The sequence below is a fragment of the Falco naumanni genome, chromosome Z, assembly GCF_017639655.2.
Source record: "Falco naumanni isolate bFalNau1 chromosome Z, bFalNau1.pat, whole genome shotgun sequence".
NCBI lineage: Eukaryota > Metazoa > Chordata > Aves > Falconiformes > Falconidae > Falco > Falco naumanni.
In genome coordinates, this window is record NC_054080.1 from 75,067,529 (window position 1) to 75,093,123 (window position 25,595).

At 46.5% G+C, this 25,595-nt stretch overlaps 2 protein-coding genes across 4 annotated transcripts in view; both read right to left on the bottom strand.

The window, feature by feature from the left end:
• The window catches only part of RUSC2 (RUN and SH3 domain containing 2), a 63,062-nt gene extending 60,426 nt beyond the window's left edge, over positions 1 to 2,636 (bottom strand). The window contains exon 1 of the mRNA XM_040579198.1: positions 2,435 to 2,636. The gene's annotated coding sequence lies outside the window, so the exon portion shown is untranslated. The remainder of the gene's footprint in view (positions 1 to 2,434) is intronic.
• Positions 2,637 to 2,741: 105 nt separating this feature from the next.
• The window catches only part of LOC121080882 (phospholipid-transporting ATPase ID-like), an 86,578-nt gene continuing 63,724 nt past the window's right edge, over positions 2,742 to 25,595 (bottom strand). For all 3 annotated transcript variants that reach the window (XM_040579205.1, XM_040579207.1, XM_040579206.1), the window contains exons 17-28: positions 24,661 to 24,776; positions 23,069 to 23,233; positions 20,567 to 20,678; positions 19,591 to 19,696; positions 18,670 to 18,817; positions 15,342 to 15,525; positions 12,303 to 12,526; positions 11,425 to 11,508; positions 10,226 to 10,471; positions 9,289 to 9,427; positions 7,318 to 7,448; positions 2,742 to 5,501 (exon numbers count right to left, since the gene is read on the bottom strand). In XM_040579205.1, coding sequence (XP_040435139.1) covers positions 5,280 to 5,501; positions 7,318 to 7,448; positions 9,289 to 9,427; positions 10,226 to 10,471; positions 11,425 to 11,508; positions 12,303 to 12,526; positions 15,342 to 15,525; positions 18,670 to 18,817; positions 19,591 to 19,696; positions 20,567 to 20,678; positions 23,069 to 23,233; positions 24,661 to 24,776 — 1,877 coding nt within the window. In that variant the 3' untranslated portion in view covers positions 2,742 to 5,279. The remainder of the gene's footprint in view (positions 5,502 to 7,317; positions 7,449 to 9,288; positions 9,428 to 10,225; positions 10,472 to 11,424; positions 11,509 to 12,302; positions 12,527 to 15,341; positions 15,526 to 18,669; positions 18,818 to 19,590; positions 19,697 to 20,566; positions 20,679 to 23,068; positions 23,234 to 24,660; positions 24,777 to 25,595) is intronic.

The following is a 25,595-nucleotide window of genomic DNA, read 5'->3' on the forward strand; positions in this document are numbered from 1 at the left end:
CAGTAACAAAAACATTGGCCTTCCCTTGAGACACAACACTCAGATCGGACTGCACTTTGTGTGCAGGGTGGTGCACGGGCCTGGAGACAGCACCCATAGGTCTGCCCCAGCCTTGCATTCAGGTCTGGGAATAGCTGCCCCCGCAGTGCAAACAAGCGATTCAGCAGCACAGCCCCGCCAGGGCACAGACAGCTCCCCTGGAGCCAGGCACGACGCTTCCAGAGAACCTACAAAAAGCCAGTGGTTGGATCATCTGTTTTCCTAATTCAGAGGAAGCCTGGCCCTGCTCCGATTTCCTGCAACATCTCTTGGTGTCAGGGAGGGGGGGGGGGGGGGGGGGGGGGGGGGGGGGGGCGCTGGAAAAAGCCAGATCCATTTATAGCTGAAGTCTGGCAGAGGGCTCAGCGCTAGGAGCTGACAGCTCAGTACAGCCAGCTCCACCCAGCAGGAGAGGCAGGCTGGGGAAAGAGACGGGGGGTATGAAAACCACTTCCCTTCAAGCTGGGAGCGATGGGACTGAGGCTGCTCCTCCACAATGCCAGGCAGAGAAAAACACTCTCTGCTTCTGAGTGATTTATAAAAAGTAGGGCAGCAGAAGAGTAGCTTTGGAGAAACTGAAGAGCAGCTGAGCTGCAGCTACGGCAAGAAGCACTGGCAGGTCAAGCCCAGGCTGCAGGGCTGTGTGTCCTCCTTCTGAGCCCTGCATCATGTCCACCCCTGCTGCCACCCAGTCCCATGTCACTGGGACAGAGATAGAGGTGGCTTCTAGAGAGGTAGCTGAGACTGGGAACTCACCTTTGCTAGGAGGAATGACATCTTCTTCACCCCAGCATATTTACATCAGCCGGCAGGTAAGTAGATGGAGTACGAAGCCCTTGCCAGCCTTCATGGAAAAAGCCTGCCCCTGAGGGCAAGACACCAGTTTAAAGCATCAACATACACAGACTTACACTGTGATGACTTCAGCTCCTCCCCTTGTTACAAGGTATGAGACAATGAGAGACAAGAGGTATATTTAGCTAACACAATTTAGCCAACAATTGTGCATATTCACAGTCAAGTTAGGAAAAATAACCACTGAAGCTGCCTTAGAGATCAACAGAGAGAATGAGGCTGTCAGAAAAGCAAGTGCAGTCTAGCCAAGGCAGGAAGCACCTGTGCTACTGTACAGGCACTGATGACAAGAGCATCATACAAAAAAAATTCTGGTCACCCGCACTTAAAAATTATAAACTCAAATGAACAGGTGCAGAAAGGGCCTGGGGGAAACACAGAACTTACCAAATGAGAAGAAACTTAAGACCCTGGCTTGTTTAGCCAAGCCAAATGTAGGCAGAGAGCAGATAGGATTGCTCTCTAAATATATCACAGGAGACAAACAAAACTGCTGAAGCAAAAGGATAATGCTGGCACAACAACAAGAGAATAAATGCACTGTGAATGCATTTAGGTTGAAAATTGAGGGTGGGGGGTGGGGTGGTGTCAACCATCAGAACAGGAAGCTTTCCAGCTGCAATGGCAGATTCTGATTTTAGGTTTTTATCAGTGGTCTGATGGGGTTATAGGACACAGCGCTCACAGATTGCCAGGAGGTCCCTTATGCTCCTGTTTTTTGTTCCAGCTAGTAATTAGCATGGGACATTATTCAGACGGCTCCTTTCTTCCAACAGACTTTGTTGAGGATCACTCCAGTTGGAGAACCTAGGGTAAGCATGCAGTGCTCCTCTGCCCTCTCATTCCGTAAAATCTCTTCACCAGTAATGACTTCCAGGGTACAGGTCAGTGGAAGAGAGTTGTGTGGCTGCACATGGATAAAGCGAGAGCATGAGAGCAGGAATGCGGGTGTTGCAGTTAGCAACGTAAAATACAGTTGAGGTGCCTCTGCCCAAAGGCACCTGATGCCCCGCGCTATTAGTGGGAAAGGCTGCTCTGTGCCCACCTTGTTGGATTCAGGGGAGAGATGCTCTAAGCCCTTCTCTGCTACAGTGTAAGAAAAGTAACCGTATCACCACTGGTTATCAGTAAAGCATCATTCTTCATCCTGAAATTGCTGCCCGGTGTGCTACAGCACAACACAATGCTCAAACCATGGACCTTTACATTATGGAATATGTATGATGGCAGAAGGGTGGGGGAGGGAACAGCCCAAACCAAAATGCATTTCAGGGGTTAATTTTTTGTACATCTGTCAAATACAAGAGCTTCATAAAAGACTAAATTACCTTCTTCAGACATTGCACAACCGGTGATACGAGGTCTGACACCGCCCCCCCCCCCCCCCCCCCCCCCCCCCCCCCCCCGCGCTGGACCGAACAGCACCGCGCACACGAGAAATACCGACACCTACCCCCGCCCGGCAGCTGCCCCCCCCGCCCCCCGCTCCCGGACAAGCCCCCCTCCCTCGGGCCGCCCCCGCCGCCCCGCCGCCCCTTACCGGCCGCCCGCACCGCTCCGCTGTTTACCGCCGGGCGGCGGGGCGGGATCTCGGCGCTGCCCGCCTCCACCGGGCCCGCCCGGGAGTCGGCGTCCTCCGCCTGGGAGTGCTTGACGTTTCCTCTAAGTTTCCTCTAGAAACATCCTTGATAGGATGCAAAGCTTGGGAATTCGATGGTTCCCCAAAACCAGAATACTGCATGGAAAGCGCTATCACCTCAGATCCATCCTCCCGCTTTAAGAGGTCCAGGAATAACATACACATCTGGTTATAAATGCCTTTCATCAATTAGCAGAGCGGCAAGGAATCAATCATCCCAATATTCTCTCTTTATTTAAAAAAAAAATTACAAAATCAGGAGTGATGTAGGACAGACATCACTGCCAGCTGATGTGTTTCAAATGCTGATCTTGTCAAACCACTGAAATATTTGTATCTGGCGCAAGCTCACCAACAGCTCTATTATCCCCTGCACGTCCTATATAGAGCACCTGCAAATCCCCTTCAGCCAGAAGGTGAGTGCTTTGCATGTAAACCTAAGAGAAGAGTGACACAGTCTCCGAGTTGCCTTGCCCTGTCAGCAAAAGGTCTGCTGCCTCTGCTGCTCTGCATTATATTCTGCTGCATTACACGCTAGGAACAGCTTTGCTAGGGCTCCCAGTCCACAGACCAGTCTGGGTATTGTGGGGCTGTCTGCTTACTTGCATAAATTCTCCTTTTCCCTCTAGCCCCGGGGAGGCTGACTGTGAAAGACATAATCCTCATCAGAAAGCCATGATTGTCTCTGCAAAGTGAGTGGTAAATCAGAGGGCGGTGACAAGCTCTATCTATCACACCAGTTTCCTCAGTCAGGGTGCAGGCTCTCATTTTACTTGGGTATCTCCTTGCAGGGGAGATCACTGGATTAGAATTTGCTCTTTCCCTAGCAAGCACCTCCTGGCCACTGAAGTCTGGATCCAGTCCCAGCCCTAGTTTTGCACTGACTGTACTGAAATTCTATACTACAGTTTGTAACATGCTGCCCGAAGCAGCAGGTGCAACAGGCTGGTTTTTTTCTGGGCTGAGTTCAACCCAGGGAGATGAAACCTTCTATTAGAGCTTAAACAACCTTACACAGTAACTGCTGAAACTGGGACCACAGGCAGCAAGGTGCTATATGCAGACCGGATGAAGGGATTCAAAACAGAGAGCTCCAAATAAATACCAGATGGTTGCTGTGCGAAAAAATCCGATTCAAAACAAGGAAGGATCTAAATTTGTATAAAAGAGCCAAAAAAAAACCCCCCAACCAACCAACCAGCCAACACTGCTTCATCCCCTGCACAAAAAAAGCTCCATTTAGACAGCTCAGCAGTGCTGGCAGGACAGAATTTCACGCTGCCACACTGGCCTTCCACCCAGTAACCCCACTGATTATGGAGCTGGTGTAACAAAACAGTGAGCAAATCCCAGTCCCTCAAGATCACCATGTCTTTGGCTGTGTCTGTGCATCTTAGGTCCCTCTGCTGGCAGGCAGACTGATAGGATTTTCAGTTCTCTGCAAGTCATGATTGACAGGTGAACTGTTCCCAAATAAAATACTAGCCAGCACAGAGAAACAGCGTGGAGCCTCCTGAGCCCTCGCTGAGTTCCTTTGAAACTTGACCACAGCACTCGTCAGGGAGGGTGAGGGAGCCACCAGGTCATGCTTCATCCCTTGCACTGAGCGACAGCACTGGTGGAGTGAAGGGCAGGACACCCTGCACTCGCTGTGACATAGCATCTCTGCCTCTGATAACTGCCTGTGTGATATCCATCAAGTCAGATGTGCCTGTGCCTCGGCCTGTTATGGTGGGAGAGACACCTGGTGCTGGCAGCTCACGTGAGCCCTAACCATGACACAGGCTTCTCAGGGCCAGATTTTATGGCTTGATCCATAAGGGAGCCTGAGCTGCTTCTGCCCTTATAAGTCTAAATTAAATGGCTGGCTACAAAACCTGTGAGGGCTCTGAAGACAATGATCGTTTACAAGAACAGATTTGCAATGCAGATAAAACAGGGCAGGCTGATGCATGTCAAGTCCTTGTCCCTTGACCAAGTAAGGTTTTCTCTGAACTTGCAGCACTTCCCGACTGCAGATGCCGGAAGAGGGTGGTGTTTGGGCACTGGCCATCTCTTGAGAAACTGGATTAACTGTTAGTGTGAAAGGAAGTTATTTCCAACTCATGCCTTCCAAAGTGCCTGTGTACAGTCAAAAGGCTACAGAATTACACATATTACAAAGATTGGGGGTTTGGGGGTTGTGTGGCTGGACCTAAGGCACAACTGGGGTCAATACTGTCACCCCAGCAATATGGCCCAGAGTAGATTCATGACAGAAACAAAGGCACGTGAGTGAGAAAGACATCACCAATTCAGCCTTTTCCTCAGCCTGGATGTCTCTTTGCTCTGAGGTATGTTGTTAAAAGGAGAAAAAAAACCCCAAAACCAGCATTATGAACAATTTCGGGGAGCAAAGATGCCTCCTGCAGCATGTTCTCTCTTGTTCCAGGGAGGCCTTCTGGGTTACCATACAACAGCTCTAATTCACCCTGCCTGCCTTCCGCAGCAGCAGCACACATCTTTGGAAGAGATGTTGGAGTCAGAGGGTGCCTGTGGGTGAAAAGAAAGGCCCAGCTCCTCGATTTTGTATCCTGGAGGGCAGAGCTCTGGGCAGCCACTGGCTCATTGCTTTGTAGAGAGCGCAGCCTCCTCTGCTGACAGACCTTTGCTTTGCTTTGCTTTGTTGTTTTTTGGGGGGTTTTGGTTTGGTTTGGTTTTGGTTTGTTTTTTTTGGTATTGGTTTGTGTTGTTTTTTTTTTTTTTACTACAGTCCTTTGTGTTTATATTTCTCACTATTTGGTGAAAATGTTCCTGTTGTGGCAAAAGGTGATTTTGGCCTCATGTTTCTCCCAGACATAATGAGTGCTCCAAAGCCATGCTGATGGGAGAAGGCATAGCCGGAGCGGCGGGTGCTGGTCCGACGCAGTCGTCTCTTCGGTGAGGGTGGAGGTGGTCGCTTCTTGGCTTCTTTGATCTTGAGCAAGACCTGAAATCAGAAAATAAGATGGAAAAAGTAGGAAGTGCATCATTATTCACAAGCACAGTAAAGGAGGAGTAAAGAAAGGGAAACAGAAGCAGAGGTCCAAAGCCAAAGATGATTGACAAAACAGGAGGGTGGCAGGAGGGGTTGCAAAGCAGGAATTGAACTGGCAGAACAGGATGACAGCTTGGTAAAAGGAAAAGGCAGTCTTTTTCTAAAAGTCATTAATGGAAGTGTCATCTGTAAGTCATGGGAGGGGATGATTTCAGTGCATTGTTTCTCACATCTCTGTGATGCCTCAGTTGGGGTATTACTGCAGCTTTTTTAGGCAGTTTGGTCAAATAACCCAAAATGTGGAAGTCATTACACATTTGTAGCCAAAAGTCCAGAAAACAAACAAGGAAACATATAAGAAGTGGCTTACTTAATCTAGAAAGAAGACTACTAAACATGATCTCTGATACATGGAAACTTTTTCTGGTGAACGGTGATCAATATATTCTCATACTCTTTGGCAGAAGAGAGAGAAATAATGCACTTTGTTTGCAGGTAGTGGGCTCTCTGCCTTCACATGGCCACCGAGATCATCTGCAGACAAGCATCTTTTCAGAAAGGGGCTGTCAAAAGCAGAAGGTCAGCTGTGACTGCCAGCAGCTCAGCAGAATCCCCAGCCACTGGATCCCTGTGCTTCTTGCTTGGGACAATGGCAACTGTAGGTACTTGGCCTCTCTAGATCTCAGCTCTGCATTTAAGTCCCTCTCATACTGTCAGGTGGGGATCTCCATACAGCACTCCTCTCCGGTGGCAATTCACTTCCCAGAGGACGTAGAAAAGTAAAGTAATTCTGCACTAGAGAGAGATGCTCAACCCAAGTGCTGAGGCTGGGATTCTGGGTGACGGATGTGTTGGGCTTGTACTCAACTGAAGGGTACGCTCAGCCCATTCTTACACATCTGAACAGCCTCTTAGCTGTGCCCTGAGGACCTCCCTACTGAGCAGTCTTCTCCAGCACCCACCTACCCACTCTGCAAGGGCTGAGAATTCCTTTTCACTGGTTTCCCACAGTCCTGGAGCACCTCGGGAGCCTCACAGACACCCCGAGGATGAGGAGGACGGAGGTGCCTGCCCCCGGGGCTGTGCTCAGAGGCAGGCGTTTGTGGCAGCTCAGCGCAGAAAGAGGAAAGCAGCACCAGGTGGCAGCAGCATTTAGCAAATGCTCTTGTCTGAAAGCGAGCCCGGGAGCTGCGTTTATGCCGATAATCTTGAGGGGTCCGTTAGCTACAGCGAGTTGCGTGCTCTCTACCCACTCCATCTCTCCCAGCCTCTCCTCGCCACAGTGGCCTCATCTTCATATTCCTGGGGATGGCCGGACAGCTTTTTTTCAGAGGGGGCATATAACCATTGGCTACAAAATCAAGTAAAATCTTAAGTAAAAAACCTCCCGAGTATGCCTGGGTGGAGGGTGAAGGGCTGTGGTCTGCCAGGCTAAAAACCGTATGGCAGCAGGGCAGGGAGAACGTACCAATCCTTTGCTACTGAGCCACAGCACTTAAACCCCACACCTAAAAATAGAACAGCTTCCTTGCTGCAGTGCAATTCTATCCACATCTAAATAATCTCAACCTTGATCCCAGCTGAAGATGAAGTGTGCCAACCCTCAAGTCCAATCCTCCTTCTCAAGGGACTAGGGGACAGATGGATGGCAGCACTTCCACCTACAGGGACACACACCCTGAGCAACGCCAAGCCCATGCAATAGGGCTCCACAGCAAGCTGAGGTGGTAGTAAGCAGGATTTCTGGTTTGATAAAATATCTCCTTACTTTATCACTGGGAGTTGGCTTTAACTGAGCCTTCAGGAATCGAAAGCCAACTACAGGCAGCACACAGAGGGCGATGCTGAGGAAGATTGCTAGCCACACATTTGGTTGGCTGAGGGTGTTTCTAGCTGTACCTGAAAAACAAAAGCATGATTAAAACTGCAACAGCAGCACCTCTCACCATCATTCACCTGAATCTTTCACTCTGTGATTCCAAAGCACTTGTCAAACAGAAGAAAATATAAAGCAGACACCATCTCCTACAGTGAAATCAACTTGCTGTAGAAAGGACAGCAACACCAATATCACTGAGACGAACAAAGAAAAATGCAATGTCCAGACACAACGGCAGCAACAACTCAGGGAGAGAAGGATATCAGAGTGAATGCTTCATCTCTTTACAGAGTCATGTCCCTGCAAAGGATTGGCATAAATGTTCAGGAGACCTCTTCAGCAGCAGTCCAGCCCTCTCACCTTTTGCCAGGACTCTAGTGGAAAAGGAGGAATACTATTTTCTTATTTTCCAGCACCATTTCCTGAGGCACATGGAGTACTGACTCCAACTGCCCAGCAGATGACAGCCCTTTACGAGAGGAGTATGTGTTGCTCTGGTGTCTGCATAGACAGGGTAGTCTGATTCGTGTATTGGCAGAGCAACTGCCATGTGCTGGCGTGACACTGCCACCTTCTTTGAAACCAAAGTGTTCACTACTGGCTTCTCCAAAACTGAAGGAATGTAAGATAGAACAAACAATCTGCAAAACCCTCATTACAGGGCTTAATGATGTTTTTGTTGGCAGTAAAGTTGCTGAATGTTTTCAGTTAGCCAAATTCTGCTGTAATACAACTCCACTGAAATTAAAGTAAACAAGTTGTCTGAGTTCAAACTAGAAACACTTCCCTTAAATTTTTTTTTTCAGACCGAGACCTTATTAAGTGGCTCCTAGCTTTATGGCTAATTTGACCTGCTTAGTACCAACAGAGCAGCAGATAGAGATGTCCCTGACAAGTAAGTTACTACCTGTCTTTGGAAACTGAGCAGGCGCTGTCTTCTTTCACTCAGCATTTTTGATGCTAATAGCTGCCTTACAGTGGATGTGACCATTTGCTAGGAAAACGTGTTGCAACAACTGACCTGCATCTCAGGAGTTTCTAAAATGGCCAAGCACCTTGCTATTGCAGTGAAGACGGGCTTAACAATTCATCCAGAAATACAGGCACTGATTAATACATCAGTCTGAGACTTGAAACAAAAAGCATTTGGATTTCAGAAGCAGAGTCTTAAAGCAATGCTATATCGATATTGGCTACGGATGCACAGAGCTATTGAAAACACCTGAATTAACTTTGCTAAGCTTTCATCTTCCCTCCGGTCAAAGTCTAAGGAGATGGACTCATTTTTATGTTATCCTTCACTGTTCGCACGTGTTCAGAAATCGGCTATGCAGAGTAACTCCGAAGACTTGGTCATCCCTGGAATTCTTTTTGTTGGGAATTTGCCATTTAACCTAGCTGAAGGCTCACCATCATCACATGGCATTTTTCTCATGTCTAGCTGGATTTTGTACTTCTATGCTTTCCTATACCGATGTGTTAATTTATTTACAAAGGGACATGCATCCCTCTGCAAACAAAATGCTCCTAGACATCTGTAAGGACTGGATACTTGGAAACAGAATATGAAAGAGCAGCAGAAAGCATTCCAGCTAGCTCAGTCCATTTATTCAAAGGACATTCTTTTGGCTACCTGTGAATGTGCATTATTAGGCAAGGAAGTGAACCTGGCACACTTTCACCTGGGTGGATGGGATTCAAAATAAGCATTCCCAGATGCCCTCAGAAATACCCTAGCATTTCTTGTAGAAAATATAGTCTGTTATTGCCTCTAGAGAGGCAATAACATGTACTAGAAATACATTTAAGTCCTGCAGTATGCCCATTTTGAGTGCAATCCAGATTTGTCCCAGGGCTTACCAATGAAGGGAAAGGAGGCTGTGAAGATCAGGTACATGCCATCACTATACATGGTGAAGGTGATAGCAAAGTAAACAGAAAGGCTGCCCCAGATGAAGAACTGGTTCACAACCGTCCAGTAAGAGGTGTCCAAGCCAATCTGAAAGAACGGAGCAATACAGCTGTTGTCAGTGCCTTAATTATTTAGCAGATCTGTGCTGAACACAGCTCCTGAGGCCATTATTCATTCAAGTCTCCAGAAGCAACAAGCCACAGAGCAGGATGCTGGGAGACCATGCAAGGCCAGCATTGACCAGTGGCCAGTACTGGAGACAGAATGCTAAGTTAAAATGAGCCATGCTTATGTCCCCACCCCCAAGCTGTGTTCTAGCACTGAAAGTTAGGGGGAAGAGCCTACAAGACCTCAGACAGCGGAAAACATTATCTAGGGAGGTGTGATTGGTTTTCTTTTAAGAAATTTCTCTCACCTGGCTAGTACCATCTGAATTTTGTACCACCCAAGTCTTGGCTATTTCTTCCAGCAAGTGCAGGCCTGGCATCAAGCATGGGACCTGGCTAAAGGGACAGGCCCATAATGGACACCCTATATGCAACTTCCTGATAGCAGACAGATAGTCCTGTGCTTCAAACCCTTCCCATAAAACTGCAACAAGTCGTCCTCTATTCACAGCCTTAACTGTTTTGTCTGCTATGACTGCAATCTTCCCAAGACAAGAACAGCTTTCCTGTCACCCTGATCTTTCATAACATACAAATCTGTTGTTCTGTTGAACCGGGGAAAGTAATCTGGTATCAAGAGACTTTTTTTTTTTTTTCCCCCCCAAGAATACAAGATACAGCAGAAAATACAGTGCTATCAAGATCCCAAGCGGCCCTCCAGACGCTGTCTTCATAAAACAATGACTAATTCTGAAAAATATTACCTGGGATGCCTTACCTGTACAGACACCACAATCAGTAAGCAGGTCTGGGCCATCAGTGCAAAGGACTGGTAGTCAGCCACGGCCTTCCCATCGCTTCTTATGGTATTGTACATGGCCCCGTAGGGGATGAAGAAGAGAATGAGAGAACTGTAGATCCCTTGCAACATGCACGTGACAAACACCATTTTGTTAAAATAGAGGTTTTGCTGGCCAGGCACATATAGCTGAGGAAACAGCATGCTCCAACGATCATCCACATCCTGAAAGTAGAGAGGAGGTGGTCAGATTTTCTGGCAGCTGTCCAACTGACCACACAAGATGACTCAGTGCTGCCATGTCCCTGCGACATGCATCTCCATGAGAAAAGGCTTAGTGCACAATTCACTCAATTGTGCTGACTAGCATGCCACATCCCAGGGTCACCTGGAAATATTTTCCGTGTTGAATTTCATGGAATTCAACCGGGTTGAATTTTCTTGTGTGGAGAAAACTGACAGGTGCTGCAAGGGAAATGAAGGGATGCTTCATCTTAAGCAGACTGCATGGTCTGCTCTCCAGAGACTTGCCTGGAAGCTAAGGGATAGAAAATACCTCCCCTGGGGCCACACACAGGCAAGGGTACGTGACTTGGACCCCTTAAGTGTCCAGAGCTGAACACTGTGAACCACTGCAGAGTAACAAGTTCCTAGTTACTTAACTTGTAAAAGGCATATATGAGCAGCTTTGTTGCTTCTATGTCTTGCCAAACAGTAATAACAGGGTAGAAATGTGTATGTTAAATTACTGCAGAAAGATTTCCACTAAGAAAGGGTGAACCTGGAAAACCTGGCTTCAGAGATCTAGCTCATTCATTGTTTTGTGTCATCGTTAAAATGTCACTTGTCAGGCTTCAAGAACAAGTTACTACTGCTTCAAGTACAATGTTACTACTTCAGGAGAGTGTTGCAATGGCAGTTTTTACTGTAGTCAATATCCTAACCTGAAAGTCTGCTCACACACTGAAAACCACAGGCCAAATCAGGACAATACACCATCTCCTCCCTGGTGCATCCTTTTTTTGTGTGCTCTCAGGTCTTACTGGCAGGAAACTATTTCAGGAGCTAACACAACAGCTAGCCAAAAAGCCAGCTGCTTTTGCTTCATGAAACCAGCTCAAAGCACCTGGAGATAAATCACCTATAAAAAAAACCCCAAGTGTTGATAGAAGCAGTACCTGATCGAAGAGGCTCATTCCTAGCACCGGCAGGGAGGTATATACCAAATTGTAAAGTGTAATGAACCACTCATCATAGACAGTCTAAAAAAAACACCAACAGACCGTGAAGTTAGCAAAAAGCTGCCTTTCCCATCTCTTCCAAAGTGTGCACAATCAAATGCTGGAACATCTTGGTTTGAGGTGCTGAGACCAAAAGCGTAAGGTGACTCAAGCTCAGCACCCCTAAACAGCTATGGGAATACATGAGGAAGGACCATGTTATGCTAGACCTGTTTGCTCAACATCCACTGCTGGCTGCAGCCAGAGCAGGACCCCCCTGGCACTGTGCAGCAGGCAGGGGTGGATGGCAGCTGCCTTGCCTGCAGATGTGCACCCTCAGCCCCGTGCTAACACTTGCATGCTACCTGCGCTACCTAGGGACTGGATTTTGTTGGAGTTTGGTTTGTCTTTAACACCAGTTTTCTTGCTGCAGATTTGCTCCTCTTGCAAACTACTGAAGCATGCAGACATCCTGGGGTTAAACAGTTTGCTTCAGATGTGCTAATAGGGCAAGCACAGGTCTTACACAGGTACTTGCAGAACTAGTCAGGCCTCAGTGTAATCTACATCTGTGTTTGATGGCTGTATTTGAAAATGCCACGAGGGAGCTATGTTCTTCATAACGCACCTAAATGTATTCAGGCATCTGTCCTCTACCAGCAGCACAACGAAGGCAGCAATATCTGCTTTATGTTCATACAGCTGAGGAAGACAGACCTGTGTGCTGTTCTGTGAGGTGCGGGGAATAGCTTAGTTTATTTCCTTTTAAAAATGCTTCCAGATACTTTGCTTGAAAATGCTAGGCATGACCATGAGAAAACAGAAGCTGGACCTACCTGGGCTGAGAAGCCAGAGAAGAAGCCATACCAGAAGTGCACTAGCGTGAAGGCAAAATTCTTATAGAAGAAGTATTTGAGGAACTTGCACATGCGGATGTAGGACCACCGGCCGTGGACCAAGAGCAGGCGCTGCAGGTAACGGAACTGTGCAAAGGAGAAGTCACTGGACAGGACTGCCTGCATCCCCTCCTGGCCGCTGATACCAACCCCAATGTGGGCAGCTGCAATGAGAACGTTATTGATCATGTCATTACACGGAGAGTTGTGGTTAGCCCATTTTTTACATGAGTGCCCTGCACTGGGACACAGTTAGTTCCCTCCCAGCCTTCATAAAAAGTCATATGTAAAGTTATTTTTAAAAAAATAAAAATATTTTTGGGCACTAATTCTTTCATCAGCATTATCATTTTGGCTGTGGTGATACATTTCCAGTAACTAGGCTTTTATTATTTGAATAAAATTACAACCTCAGTGACAATTAATGTTTTCTTTCTGAATGTTTTCATAAAGTATAAATACTGCAGTTCATAATAACAGCTTCTGTTTTAAAAAAATTAATTTATATTGACATGTGACTTGTATTTACATTCATGCATGTCCTTCCAGCAGTCTTAAAACATCGTTCCAGACAAGCAAAATCTTCCAACCCCTTACAGATTTCTGAGACGCACCGCTACAAGGCAGACTGCAGCCTTTTTACATTTCCTAGGCTTTATTAGTTCAATCAAATAATTAGATAGAAGAGTCATGTCTTTTTTAATAGTAACTTGGGTTTATTAAACATGGACATAAGTTTAATGTGACAGCTAATTATACAGCTTTAATTAATGAGAACAATCTTGGTGGCTGGAGGTTGGTTAGATTCTGAGGTTTCTATGGAAGAGTGAGTTGATAAAATCCCAAAGTCCCAAGCCTCCCATGGGGGGAGCGGGTTAGTTTCTAATTATCATGTACACTTTAACTTTTCTTATCCTTTCTTTACTGACTGCCTGACTTACCTCCCTTGAAGCTCCCTACTTAGCCTTTTCCTTCTTAATTAAAAGGCTCCAGTTAATCAATTCCTCCAAATTAACACAAGGAAAATTAGCAATAGGCCCTTCTGAATAATCTTAATTTAATTATAGCTAGTTAGGGGACTTTTTTTCATAAATTCACTGAGGTAATGCAGCATCAAATGATGCTCAAGGACGAAGGGACCTAGAAGCCTGTGATTTATAACCCAAGGGAGATAATTAACAAATGGCGCTACCACATGGAAATGGTAAAAAAAAAAATCATGTAACATTACACAGATTATTTACAGGCATGAAGATTTTCTTTTGGCATTGCAGACAGGCTAAAACAAACTTGTTCGTTCTTTGTATTGCCCTTGTGATGGTGGCCATGCAGAGACACAGGTGGACATGTCACAGCCTTGGTGGGCTTTCCACAGAAACACAGCACCACAGCATCGTCAGGGTTGGAGGGGACCTCTGGAGATCATCTAGCCCAGCCCCCTGCTAAAGCAGGGTCTCCTAGCGCAGGTTGCACGGAGTTGCATCCAGGCAGGTTTTGAATGTCTCCAGAGCAGGAGATGCCACAACCTCTCTGGGCAGCCTGTTCCAGGGCTCTGTCACCCTCAAGGTGAAGAAGTTCTTCCCCAGATTCAGATGGAGCTTCCTGTGCTGCAGTTTGTGCCCAGTGCCCCTTGTCCTGTCGCTGGGCACCACTGAGAAGAGCCTGGCCCCGTCCTCTGGACATTTGTCCTTAAGATACTTGTAGACATTGGTAAGATCCCCTCTCAGCCTTCCCAGGCTAAAGAGGCCCAGCTCCCTCAGCCTTTCCTCACCAGCCAGGTGCTCCAGTCCCCTGATGGTCTTTGCAGCCCCCACCGGACCCTCCCCAGCAGTTCCCAGTCCCCCCTGAACTGGGGAGCCCAGCACTGGGCACAGCACTGCAGGTGGGACCTCACCAGGGCAGAGCAGAGGGGGAGGATCCCCCCTCGACCTGCTGGCCCCGCTCCTCCTCATGCCCCCCAGGGTCCCACTGGCCTGCTTGGCCACCGGGGCACGCAGCTGGCCCACGGGCAACTGGCTGCCCACCGGGGCACACAGCTGGCCCACTGGCAACTGGCTGCCCAGCAGCACTCCCAGGTCCTTCTCCGCAGAGCTGCCCCCCAGCAGGTCACCCCAGCCTGTGCTGGTGCCTGGGGCTGTCCCTCCCCAGGGGCAGGACCCTACACGTGCCGCTGTGGAACTTCATGAGGTTCCTCTGCCCAACTCTCCAGCCTGTCCAGGTCTCTCTGAACGGCAGCGCAGCCTCCTGGTGTGTCAGCCGCTCCTCCCAGTTCTGCATCACCAGCAAACTTGCTGAGGGTGCACTCAGTCCCTTCGTCCAGGTCATTGGTGAATGAGTTGAACGGGACCGGACCCAGCACCGACCCCTGGGAGCACCGTGAGCTACAGGCCTCCAGCTGGACTCCGCGCCGCTGATCACAACCCCTGAGCTCTGCTGTTCCGCCAGCTCTCGATCCACCTCACTGTCCACTCATCTAGTCCACACTGCCTGAGCTTACGTGTCAGGATCTTATGGGAGACAGTGTCAAAAGCCTTGCTGAGGTCAAGGCAGACAACATCCACCACCGCTCTCTCCTCATCTACCCAGCCAGTCATTCCATCAGAGAAGGCTATCGGGTTGGCCAGGCATGATTTCCCCGTGGTGAACCCATGCTGACTCTTCCTGATGATTTTGTCTATTCTGAGGTAGAAACAAAGAAACGGGCAATAAGTGCAACCTTAGCTTCTTGCGATCCTGGTGGTGGAAGCACAGCAAAAGGCCTCCTGTCTGTCCTAGAAGGCAGCAAACACAAGCAGGCTATAGTGACAGCGCTCTGTAGAAACCTCCCAAATCCTGGGGCACAGCCACTTGCTGCCACAAAGAGGGCGGCACAGAAGGCACCTCAGGTATGTGTTCCTGCTGCTAAGCCACCCACCTCAGAAAGCAAATACATCAGTGAGTCAGTTTGCTAAAGCACGCTGGCTGCTGGCCATCACTCACTTTTGATCATGCTGACATCATTGGCGCCATCTCCGATTGCCAGGGTCACAGCCTTCTTGTACTTCTTCACCAGCTCCACCACCTGGGCCTTCTGCAGTGGGGTCACCCGGCAGCAGATCACCACTTTGCACATGCAGGCAGTTCTCACCAGCTCCAGCTCCAGATTCCCTTCTAGCGCATAAGCCTGAGAAGAAGGGGCAAAGGGGGCATTCGGGTCAGACTCACAGCAACTCGTGGCCTGACAAAGAGGGTGCAGCGGGAAGGAAAGGGGAACTGAGCAAATTCTTCCATTCGGCAGAAGGAAGGTACAAGATACTCAGTCGCAGGGAGCATCCACACCGCACAGCATGTGCCACCCAGTGTACACCTACAAGCTTGCACCTTGGGTGCACCACAGCTGGATATGCACAGCTGTTCTGGTTGACGTAACGTGACAGTGCGGCAGAAATGTCAAACAACAGGAGCACTAAACTAAGGAAGCTGCTGCTGGGCCTGAGGCAACCCTGTGTGTCTCCATGTGCGAGTCTCTGCTCATCCCTCTTGGTTTATTTTTCAAGGTCTGGGAGATATGTGTATAAATAGAAGATATTTGAATTTTGGAGTACTTAATTAAAAAAAAACATGGAAAAAGCTGAGCTCAGGTGGGCATGACAAAGCAAAACACAAAGCCAGGGAGAAGGCAACTTTGCTCTGAGTGCTGACCTTTTAAATCAGTCATCTGTGTTATTTCTGTTTGGGAAGTACAGAAATAATTGGATGTCTGGTCACCCCTCCAGATCTGCGTGAGGATGACAGAGTAGCGTTAGCTTTTCATGTTTATTTCAGATCATGCTTTTTGGCTCTGTTCTTTGGTATCTCTTCTCAGTAGACATCCGTGGAAGGAATTTAAAGGGCTCTCCCCTACTCAAAGCCACTACAGCAGGCCCACTGCCCTTTCTGCGTAAGACAGACAATCCTTAGGCCAGATATACTTTATTCCAAAACAGAGAGCTGTGAGGCACCAGCAACTCCTCTTCCCTCCTGTCAGTGGCAAGCAGGCTTGCTCAACAAGAGACCTTTTCATGGTTTAGCTTTAGTACCATCTGCTCAGTGTGGCTGGAGATGGCTTTTGCCACAACATCCTCACTGCGCAGCACTAGCAAAATGTTATCACGTAGTACTAATGGTACTGCACACAAATCAGCTACTGTGGTGATGCCATTACAGGTGCTGACGTGCTTCTGTTCACTCACTTTGTTCAAGCAAGAGCACATGTGTGCGTAGCCCCAGTGCTGCTATCCCAGCCATTTGCACATAGGGATACAGCACTGAACAGATGCTGTGCTTGACTGGGACGGTATCAGCACTATTACCATTGTCCAAGCTGTAGGTTCATAGAAATAAATAAATACAGTTTTGTCCACATCTGTCCTTGTTGTCCACATCTAGGAGAGAACCCTGGTCTTGGTGAGACCAGCTATGTCCACTCTGCTGCAGGCTATGTGGACCGACTGCTCCCACAGAGCCCAGATATGAATTTATTTGTCTGGGACATCTCCTTGCCAGTGTGTGGGTAAATGTGTGGGTTTCCAGGAATAACAAGAAAGCTTTGTCACTGCTCCCAGTGGTGCTTTATAGCACCGCACTCAGGGTGTGTGCTGCAGGCTGAAGGAGCAGAGGAGGAACAGGCATGGGCTTGTGGCAGGCCAGGATGTCAGAGGAGTCACCAATGCAGATACGCTGAACTCGACAGAGTTCTTGTCTCTTTTGCATTGAGGATCTGAAGGGAATTAAGGCCCTGGAGTTAAAGAGGGAGTGACTGTAAAAGAGGGAGAGAGGGTACTTGACAATGTAGACACTGCCTGAAGGTGTCCCGTCTAGTCCAGGGCCCGTCCATATACATGGCACACAAGCCAAGAATGGAGCAAAATGAGATTTTTTTAAATAGCCATTTGCCAGGCTGGTCTAGAGCTGGGAGTTCAATTTGCTGGACTGCTGTCAAGAGAGGTAGCAACCACAGGGAACAGAAGCATCTGGTCCCTGAAAGGCAGCACCTCCCAGCTCTTTCCACATCTACCTATTTGCTTCCTCTGCAATCTGGGAAAGCAAAACACAATAGACAAATAAACCTGATCTAGATAAAGCCTTCCTTCCAGACAGGTTGAAATGTATCTAAATTGTTGTTTTTTTTTTCTCTAAACTGCTCTAAAAGATTTCCAAGGATGGAAAATCTATTCCAGTGCTTCACTGTTCTCATTAGGAAGATATTTCACCCCAAACTCTCTTATCTCAGTTTAATTCCATTACTAAGTTTACCTATTATTATTTGAAGAGCATCACCTAGACTGATCAGTATTCTTCAGGCTCTCTCACTTCCCCCTTACGCTTTCCCGATCATGCATGACTACTCTTACAATTTTATTTTTACTCTCCCTAGTTGGTCTACATTTTCCCAAAGAAAATGGCCCAAATAAGCTGAATTATTTCAGGTAACACTTTACCGATGCCAAATGAAACAGGAGGCTTTCTTCGCAAGTCTTACAGATGATGCTTTTACATACATATCTCTGATTTTGTGTGTGTGTAGTTGATTATGTGAAAGTGGAGAACAAAGCTTTTGTTCTTACTGAATTGCATTCTCCATTTTTCCGAAGTATTTCTGCAATTTCTTAAAATTGGTTTCAGATCTGATCTTGAACTCCTGTAGTTTCTCCCAGCCTGGTGTATCTGCTCTCTTTTTAAGCAGTTAATGCAAACACTGAATATCAAATAGATGTGGGATAGCCCTTTGCAGATGCTATTAACTGTTGTTTTAAGTGAGCCTTTAAAAGCCATACTTTCCAAGCAGTCTTTCATTTGTCACTTAGCAGTTTCATCAGACTGTATTACTTTAGTTTGCTTGAAAGAACATCATGGGAGAGAGCACTAAACAATTTATTAGTTAGGTTACAAGATATATATCCTATAAGTTAAATATATCTGTTATCAGTTGTATTTAGCAGAACATGTTCTTGGAATATTGAAAACCTTGTCTGATGTGATCTTAGCTTCTTGCCATAAACTGACTGCTTATTTTTCCAGTATCTTTCTGGAAATGAAAATTGATCCAGCTACTCTACGCCTCTTGTTCCTCTAACATCAGGGCCAACACTTCCCTGTTCCAGTCTTCTGAAACCTTGCCCATCACCTTTGATGTCTCAGATAACCACTGAACCTAATCTTCAATTAGGAAAAAAAAAATTTCAACCCTCTAGAGCTAAATTTGTAAAGCATTTTCAGCTTCCAGTATGTCCCTGTCACGTTAAGTTCTTCAGAGAACTCAGCCCTAACATGACTGAACCTTTCTTACCAGGCTGTGACCGGTGATAACCAGACCGTACACACCATTTGCTTGCTCATCAGGTATAATTTTTGGTTTTTTTGAAGATTTTTCAAACTGAACGTTGATTTCATCACTGTCCAGAAAGGAGTCTGGCTTCATCTTTCTCCTTGCATTCCTAAAAATAATCCAGAATAATAATGAAAATCTTGTAAAGATATGTATGTTTTATTAAATAAACTTTAAGCAAATTAAAACAATTAATGCTTCCCTTTGAAATTTTCGTTTAATTTTCCTTGTATCCCTACAACAAGATGCATTTAGCCGCTGCTGCTCTTTGTGCAGATCGTTCACATTTCTGAAGCTCTAACAAGTGTGTGCTAAACCTGTGCTGATTTAAGGTCAACCAAATCATCTGAGGGTCATGAAGGACAGTATCCCAAAGGGCATCCCAATTTTCTGTGCATGTTGTCTGGCAACCACCAGGACTGAAAAACTTTCCCATTTTCCACCTATATCTTAGAACTTGTGTCTACCGAGTAGGCTAAGGAGGAAGGTAGATTTCCAGATAACGTTAGGAAAGGACCATATCCAGACAAAGGACTGCAATGTGGATGAATGGCAATAGCAGTGGAGCAACAGCATAGTTCAAGCCTGGAGCCAAAGGCTTTGTGGCTCCAGATCACTTGTCTTTGGCAGCGAATGAATGCCTGGCTGGCTCTGCTTTCTTAGACTACATATAGATTGACCTCTTGGATCAAGAGGCTTCAGAGTTTATCCTCAGAGATTTCTACATAATGTGTAACTGCTGGATCTACAAGGGAACCGGCTAGCCCTTATCTAAGGTCCCTGAATGAACTGCAACAAGTCCACAGGAGAAAAACGTAGAATAATACAAAATACAAGTAGTGTCAGTACACAGCAACGGAGCTGTATATTTCAGCCATTTACCTCAGCTCGTTAAGTACATCATCAGACGTGTTGCCTTCAACAATGAAAACATCTTCCATGTCATCATTCAGCAAATTGCAGGAGTAACCAATGTTCATTGCTGTCTCTGGGAAAGATAAACCAGGAAGATGACCCACGTTAGCGGTCCCAAACTCACCCACCATCCCTGTGGCCTTTTTATATACATGACAAAAATGCTCTCTCAAAAGCTCTGTATTTAACTTTCCCTCTCCCTACTCCCAGAAAAGCCCAAAACAATAGTTCGGAAGAAGAATATCAAGACATTTCGTCCAGAAAATTCTGGGGGAAAAGATATTTTGTTATTTCATAAACAAAACCAGTACATTTGGAATATGAAAAAATGAAATGTTTCTTTTTTTTCAAAAATTTTCTGCTCATTTCTTGGATTAAAATATTCACCAACACTTTTGCCCTCCCTGAAACACCATGGTTTCAGTGCAGTTACTATTTCTCCAAAAGAATTCACTGGAGTTTATTTATTGTTCTTTCCAGATTCATGATTTCCCCAAAAGCCTGTGTTCTCTCCATTTCTATTCTGGATCATTAATGCCAGGGCTGAACTGAAACAGACCCAACATCCACTTCAGCACTGAAGGTCCTGGAAAGTGTGACAAGATTTTTTCCACCTCCTCCACCAGGACAGTCGACTATACTAAAGTGACACCTTCTCACAGCATATGACAGGGACCATGGGATGCTTACTGTCACCTGTCCAAAGGCAAAGGATGTTCCCTTCGCACTGCTTTCAGCCTCAGGACAGGAATTAAGAACAGCTACTACCTAGAGTTACTTGGTCTAATTACAGACAACCAGAGTTTTGCCTAGTTGGCAGTGACGCAAACCCTGTCAATTTGTCATCTGTGCATTTTTCAAAGAAGAAAGAATGAGAACGTGGGTCTTAGCAGAACCATACCACTGGTGGGGAAGCAAACATCCAAAGCCGTAGCCCCTTTACCTTGCTTGTCTCCAGTAAGAACCCATATCTTAATGTTGGCTTTGGCAAGAGTCTCAATTGTCTGAGGGACTCCGTCTTGTAACTTGTCCTCAATCGCTGTGGCACCTAGCAGCTTAACAGAAAATGGCAGGGAACGGGTAAGTCTTCTCATTGCTAGCAAAGGAGAAAGCATTAGACCTTCAGATAATTACTCAGTCAAACACAAATGACATCCAGGAATAAGGTTGTGCTGATTTTCATTCTTCTTTAGCAAATTTACTGTACAGAGTAGAGCCCTGATCTGGCAAAAATTCTAGTCTCTAATCCCCCAGGCTCAGGTGGATCATGAACACACATGAAATTATTTGCCAACAGATTTGTAGACCTGCAGGTCTGTGTTCTTCCACATGACCCCTTCACAGCAGATTGAGCTTTAACTGAGGGACAAAGACAGCTGTGGATCCGTGTCCCCAAACCTCCATATGCAGAGCTTGCTCCCAGCTGTATTGTACTGCAGCTATGGCTGCGAAACATCTTCTCTAGCCCATAACAGACCTGTGCCCAGGCCTGCTCCACACTACCACACAACTAAACCACAGACTGCTCATGACACAAACCTTCATTATTTTAAAGTTATTTCTTGTACTGCATTTTGGAGATACTTGGTGGCTTTAACCTATCATCAAAGGGACACGAAGGCTTCACTGCTAGCTCGGGTTTAGACAGTATCTGCTACTACCTACCTCCTGCTGTAGGGAGACTAGATTCAGAGGTTGGCTTTAAGCCCAGGATCCCTTTTGGCTCCCTGGGATGTTGATCATTCATCAGCCATGAATGCTACCAATGTAGACAACAGCTTTGATGGAACTTCTCTATAGGATCCTCAAAACTGCACAATCTACATTTTACAGCAGTAGCCCCTGGTCTAGTTAGTGAGAGCTTAAATGTTTGTAGCATACAAAGTCAACTCCTGGGAGCACCTGCTCATCTTTGGCAGCCTGAGCCTGAGCTGGAAGCCCAAACATGGACATTTATATCAAATGTGCCTGGGAAGAGAGAACAAAGTCTGGCATTTCCCACAGTCATTGTCTTTCTGGCAGCCCAGAAAGGCACAATAGTGTTGTTGACAGGGCCTAGCCTGTATGCCCATGAGCTGGTGTAAGAGCAGCTGGAGGGACAGTCATGATACTTCCTTGACTGTGGATCTTCCTTAGTTTTTGAGTCAGTCAATGATAAATGGCATTTTTACTACTATTGTCTGAATCTAACCATGTTCCACCCACTTGTGTCCTTATATCCTTTGCTCCCTCTAAGCGCTTCTAGCAGAAGCCTGCCACACACAGGACTTCTGCTCTTGCCTTTCAACTAGACTATGACACTTGGCAGTCCTCTACACCTTCACAAGATCCATCTGCTTCTTTGCTGACTGTCGCTCTCACACCCAGGCTTTCCCACACCTACCTTCTGTTCTTCCCACAGCACCTTCGGGAAGTAAAGTCACTCCTATACAAAGTACAGAGCAGGGGCTGGTGTTAACAGTGTTTTCTTCTGAGCCGCTCTTCTTCCTGCCATGAGCCCACGACCTTTTCTCTACTCAGGCCATGAGCTTCATAATCCTTTTTTGCAAAGCAACTGGCCCTTTAACCTCCTAAACCTCCATGTCTTTCCTGCTTTGAACATGACCCACAGAGCATTTGTGCGATGTATTCTCTGAACTGGAGGATCATCATTTTCCACCACTCCACTGAGACTCAGAAGGGCAGCAGGTTCTGCCCTATGGACCATGCAACTTCCAGAGGTCAGCATCTCCTTGGCTCACACTCGCTCCTTCCCAGGCCCTGCTGGCATCCCGAGCATACAGCTAGTGAAAGGAGCAAAGGTGGCAGCTCCCAAGATTTCTGAGATTTCAGGAAAGCCCTGCTGCGAGTGCAAAAGCTGAATTGCTTCCCCTCAGATCCCACGCATCCTTTTCATTCATTATTCATTAGTCTAAAGCACAAGGCAGACTCCTCAGAGCATTCAAAAAGCTGTAACAATGCTCAGGGAGAGAAGAATGATGTGAAGATTACAGTTTAGCCCTATTTCCAATTGACACAAACATGTTCATGGACATCACCTCCCCATCCCACCCAGGGCTGCAAGAACAAAGAGGACTCTCTCTGAAATGGGGGGGCGCTGGGGATTATTCACTGCCTGCCGTTTCAAAGACAGGAAAACACATAATCAGTCATTTGCACATACAAGGAGAGCTATGAAATATTTGTGTCCACATCATCCCTGACACCCACGTGAGTTAAAATAAAACCATTCCCCTGCACTGGTGGCTGACACCCCAGTTACAGGCTCCTGACGGAGGTGCCAGTGAAAACCCAGGACTGCCATGTTCTTCACTGCTCCTGTCACACAACCCACTTAGCTGTTTGCAGAACAATGTTTACTGAAGTCATCTCGAGCTGTTTATTGACAAACCACCATGCTCGCTGCCTCCCCCAGAGTTTGACCCAGATTCCCTGAAGCACTAACCATTAGGTCTTTTTCAATCTCTTCATATAGCTCTGACAATTTATCTTCCCGTCCTTCCAAGGCAGTGCTTGCTTCATGGTGACGCCTGATCCAGTCCTGGAAGTAGTCTTCGTCCAGGCTTTTATAGGCCACCACAAGTGTCCTCAGACCTTCACCAGCAAACTCCTGTGGGACAGTGGTGAGGCAGAATAGTTCAAAGAAGAGCAGTCAGCTCACCTGGGCTTACAAAGGACCCTCGGAAAGCAAATGGCTATATGCAAAAGCTTCTTGCCTAATGTCCACAGAGGAAAGGTGAAAAAATTGCACCTCAGACCCCAAATCTTGGGGTACTTTTTAAAAACTAGTCCCAGACCACTTTATCATTGCCATCCATGGTCCTTACAAAGAACAAATTCAAAAGGTCTTCCCAACTTTCTGGCTTTAAAGCTTTACATTAACCAGGCAGCTGTTTCCCAGGCTCAAATTTCTCAACAGAACATTCAGAACAGTAAGACCTAAATAAACACTGAACACAGCCTCGACTTTTGGCTCTGGGCTCAACCTTTTTAGAGTACAAGTGCTGGCTCATATGCACAGCGTGAGCACAGTCAGTCATGACATCTCAGCAAGTCCTTCTAACTGTGCTTTCTGCAGATGTATGATTGGCAGTATGGATCTCAGTGTTTGGTGGAATGACAGAGATCCCTTTGTGAAAACTGAAGTGTTCTCCAAGCTTGAAGTAAAGGTGCATCAGGAACAGGCCACCTCCATAGCTCTGCTCTGCTCTCTGCTTTGCCAGCAACTTTCTCTGGCTCCTCCAGGCAGTGAGCAGAGATATTTTTGCTATTGCACAACCTCTCTGGCAAAATTTTCTGTTATCTTGTGCTCCGCACTGTACCAGCAGGATCTGGCATCACAAGAGGGAGTAAATATTTGCCAGAACATCCCCTTGTGTGAGTAACCACCTACCTGTTCACACCATCAACAACATAAAAGGCCACAAGTTTGAGTGATGCATTTTCCTTGCTGCCCAGTCAATATGCCCCTATATGATCTGGAAGAAGGGGAGCTGAGTGAGAGTATGTCCCAGCACTTGCCTTGTCCCTTCTGACTGAGACCTCTTGGGTCGCAATCACTGCAGATCTTAATTGTATTCAAGAAGGTAAATGGCTCTGTGGCCCTTTACTGATCACCTGAGTTATTCAGGCCCAAGGCATGCTTGAATGCATTGGGTGCATGTGTTGTAGAGTAACAGCAGACTCAGATGGAATTTAGTTCCCAAAACACAGATTGTGCCTTTTCAGGTGTCTCACCTATCCTGCCTGACTTCTAGTTCCTACTCCAGAGAAACATGTATCTTCTGAATGCCCAGCATTGTATTTGCCAGATGTCCTGGAGCAGTTCAAATGGCACCTGATGCCCATGCTTAGACAACTAATTTGAGACCAAAGGCTTTATAAATTAATTTATCTATATATTCCATAATTTAAAAAAATTGGTGCTTACATTCTGTTTCCGAAATCTGTGTTTTGTCTCAACACAAAGTATATTTCCATACCTGGTGAAAAGGTAACCATCAAATGCAGAGATGTTGTGCAGAAGGGAACACTTACATTCAGGTGTTCTGTGGTCTCCTCTTTGAGAGAGTTGCAGGATGAATGAAGCAGTTCATAAAGAATGGTGTCAGCCCCCTTGCAGTACAAAGTCAAGTCACCTTCTGGACTCCGCACTATGAGGGAGGAAAAGAAATGCTACAAATCCCAGAATGAGGCACTTGGGATTCACAGCACTTTCATCAAAACAAAGGAAGGTTTTTAGAGGTGTCCAAACTCCACAAAGTTTTGGCAGACTCCCAGGAATCATGACCAGCTTTCATTAGAAAAGATGATGCAACTACTCTTTACCTTAGTGGTAGCAGCACAGACAACTGTACCCAGACTGCACTGGTCTGAGCAGATGCTCTGTTGGACTACGTGGTTCCTAAAGGTAGCACCTTAGGCAGGACATCTGCATTCAAAAGTCAAGAACAATTTGTTCTTAGGGAACCGGTCCTGCTGCTCCTATTGCTCCTACCAGTAAAGGTACTACCACTCTCTTGCTACAGTTACCATATTCCAATTCATGAGGTATCTGAGGATGTTGGAGAGTTAACAAAGGCTACACAAGGTTTCTTGAATAACTTTTGCATTTTCCTTTTAGGAAAGTGGTGTTCTCTACTTGTCCTTGCTTTCTCCTTTCCCACTTTCTCAGATTTCGCTGACAATTTTCAAGCTAGCTAGAAGGAAGGCCTTTCCTGCATTGCCATGAGGGAAGTAAGATATGTTAAAAGCTTATTGTCTTCAGGAGGCTGTTCTGTCACTGTGGTCCAGATGTTAAAATACTCTGCCACCTGCCTAAGTGAGGTGTTTACCTAGCACTGTTTCTGTGTAATTGGAAAGTCAAGGCAGCTCATCTCAAGTGCTCAGAAGTAAACATTATTCAGAAAGCATTGCAAAGGACGTCTCCTAGGAAAAGGCATCACAGCAGAATCAGGGCCAACTTGAGAGCC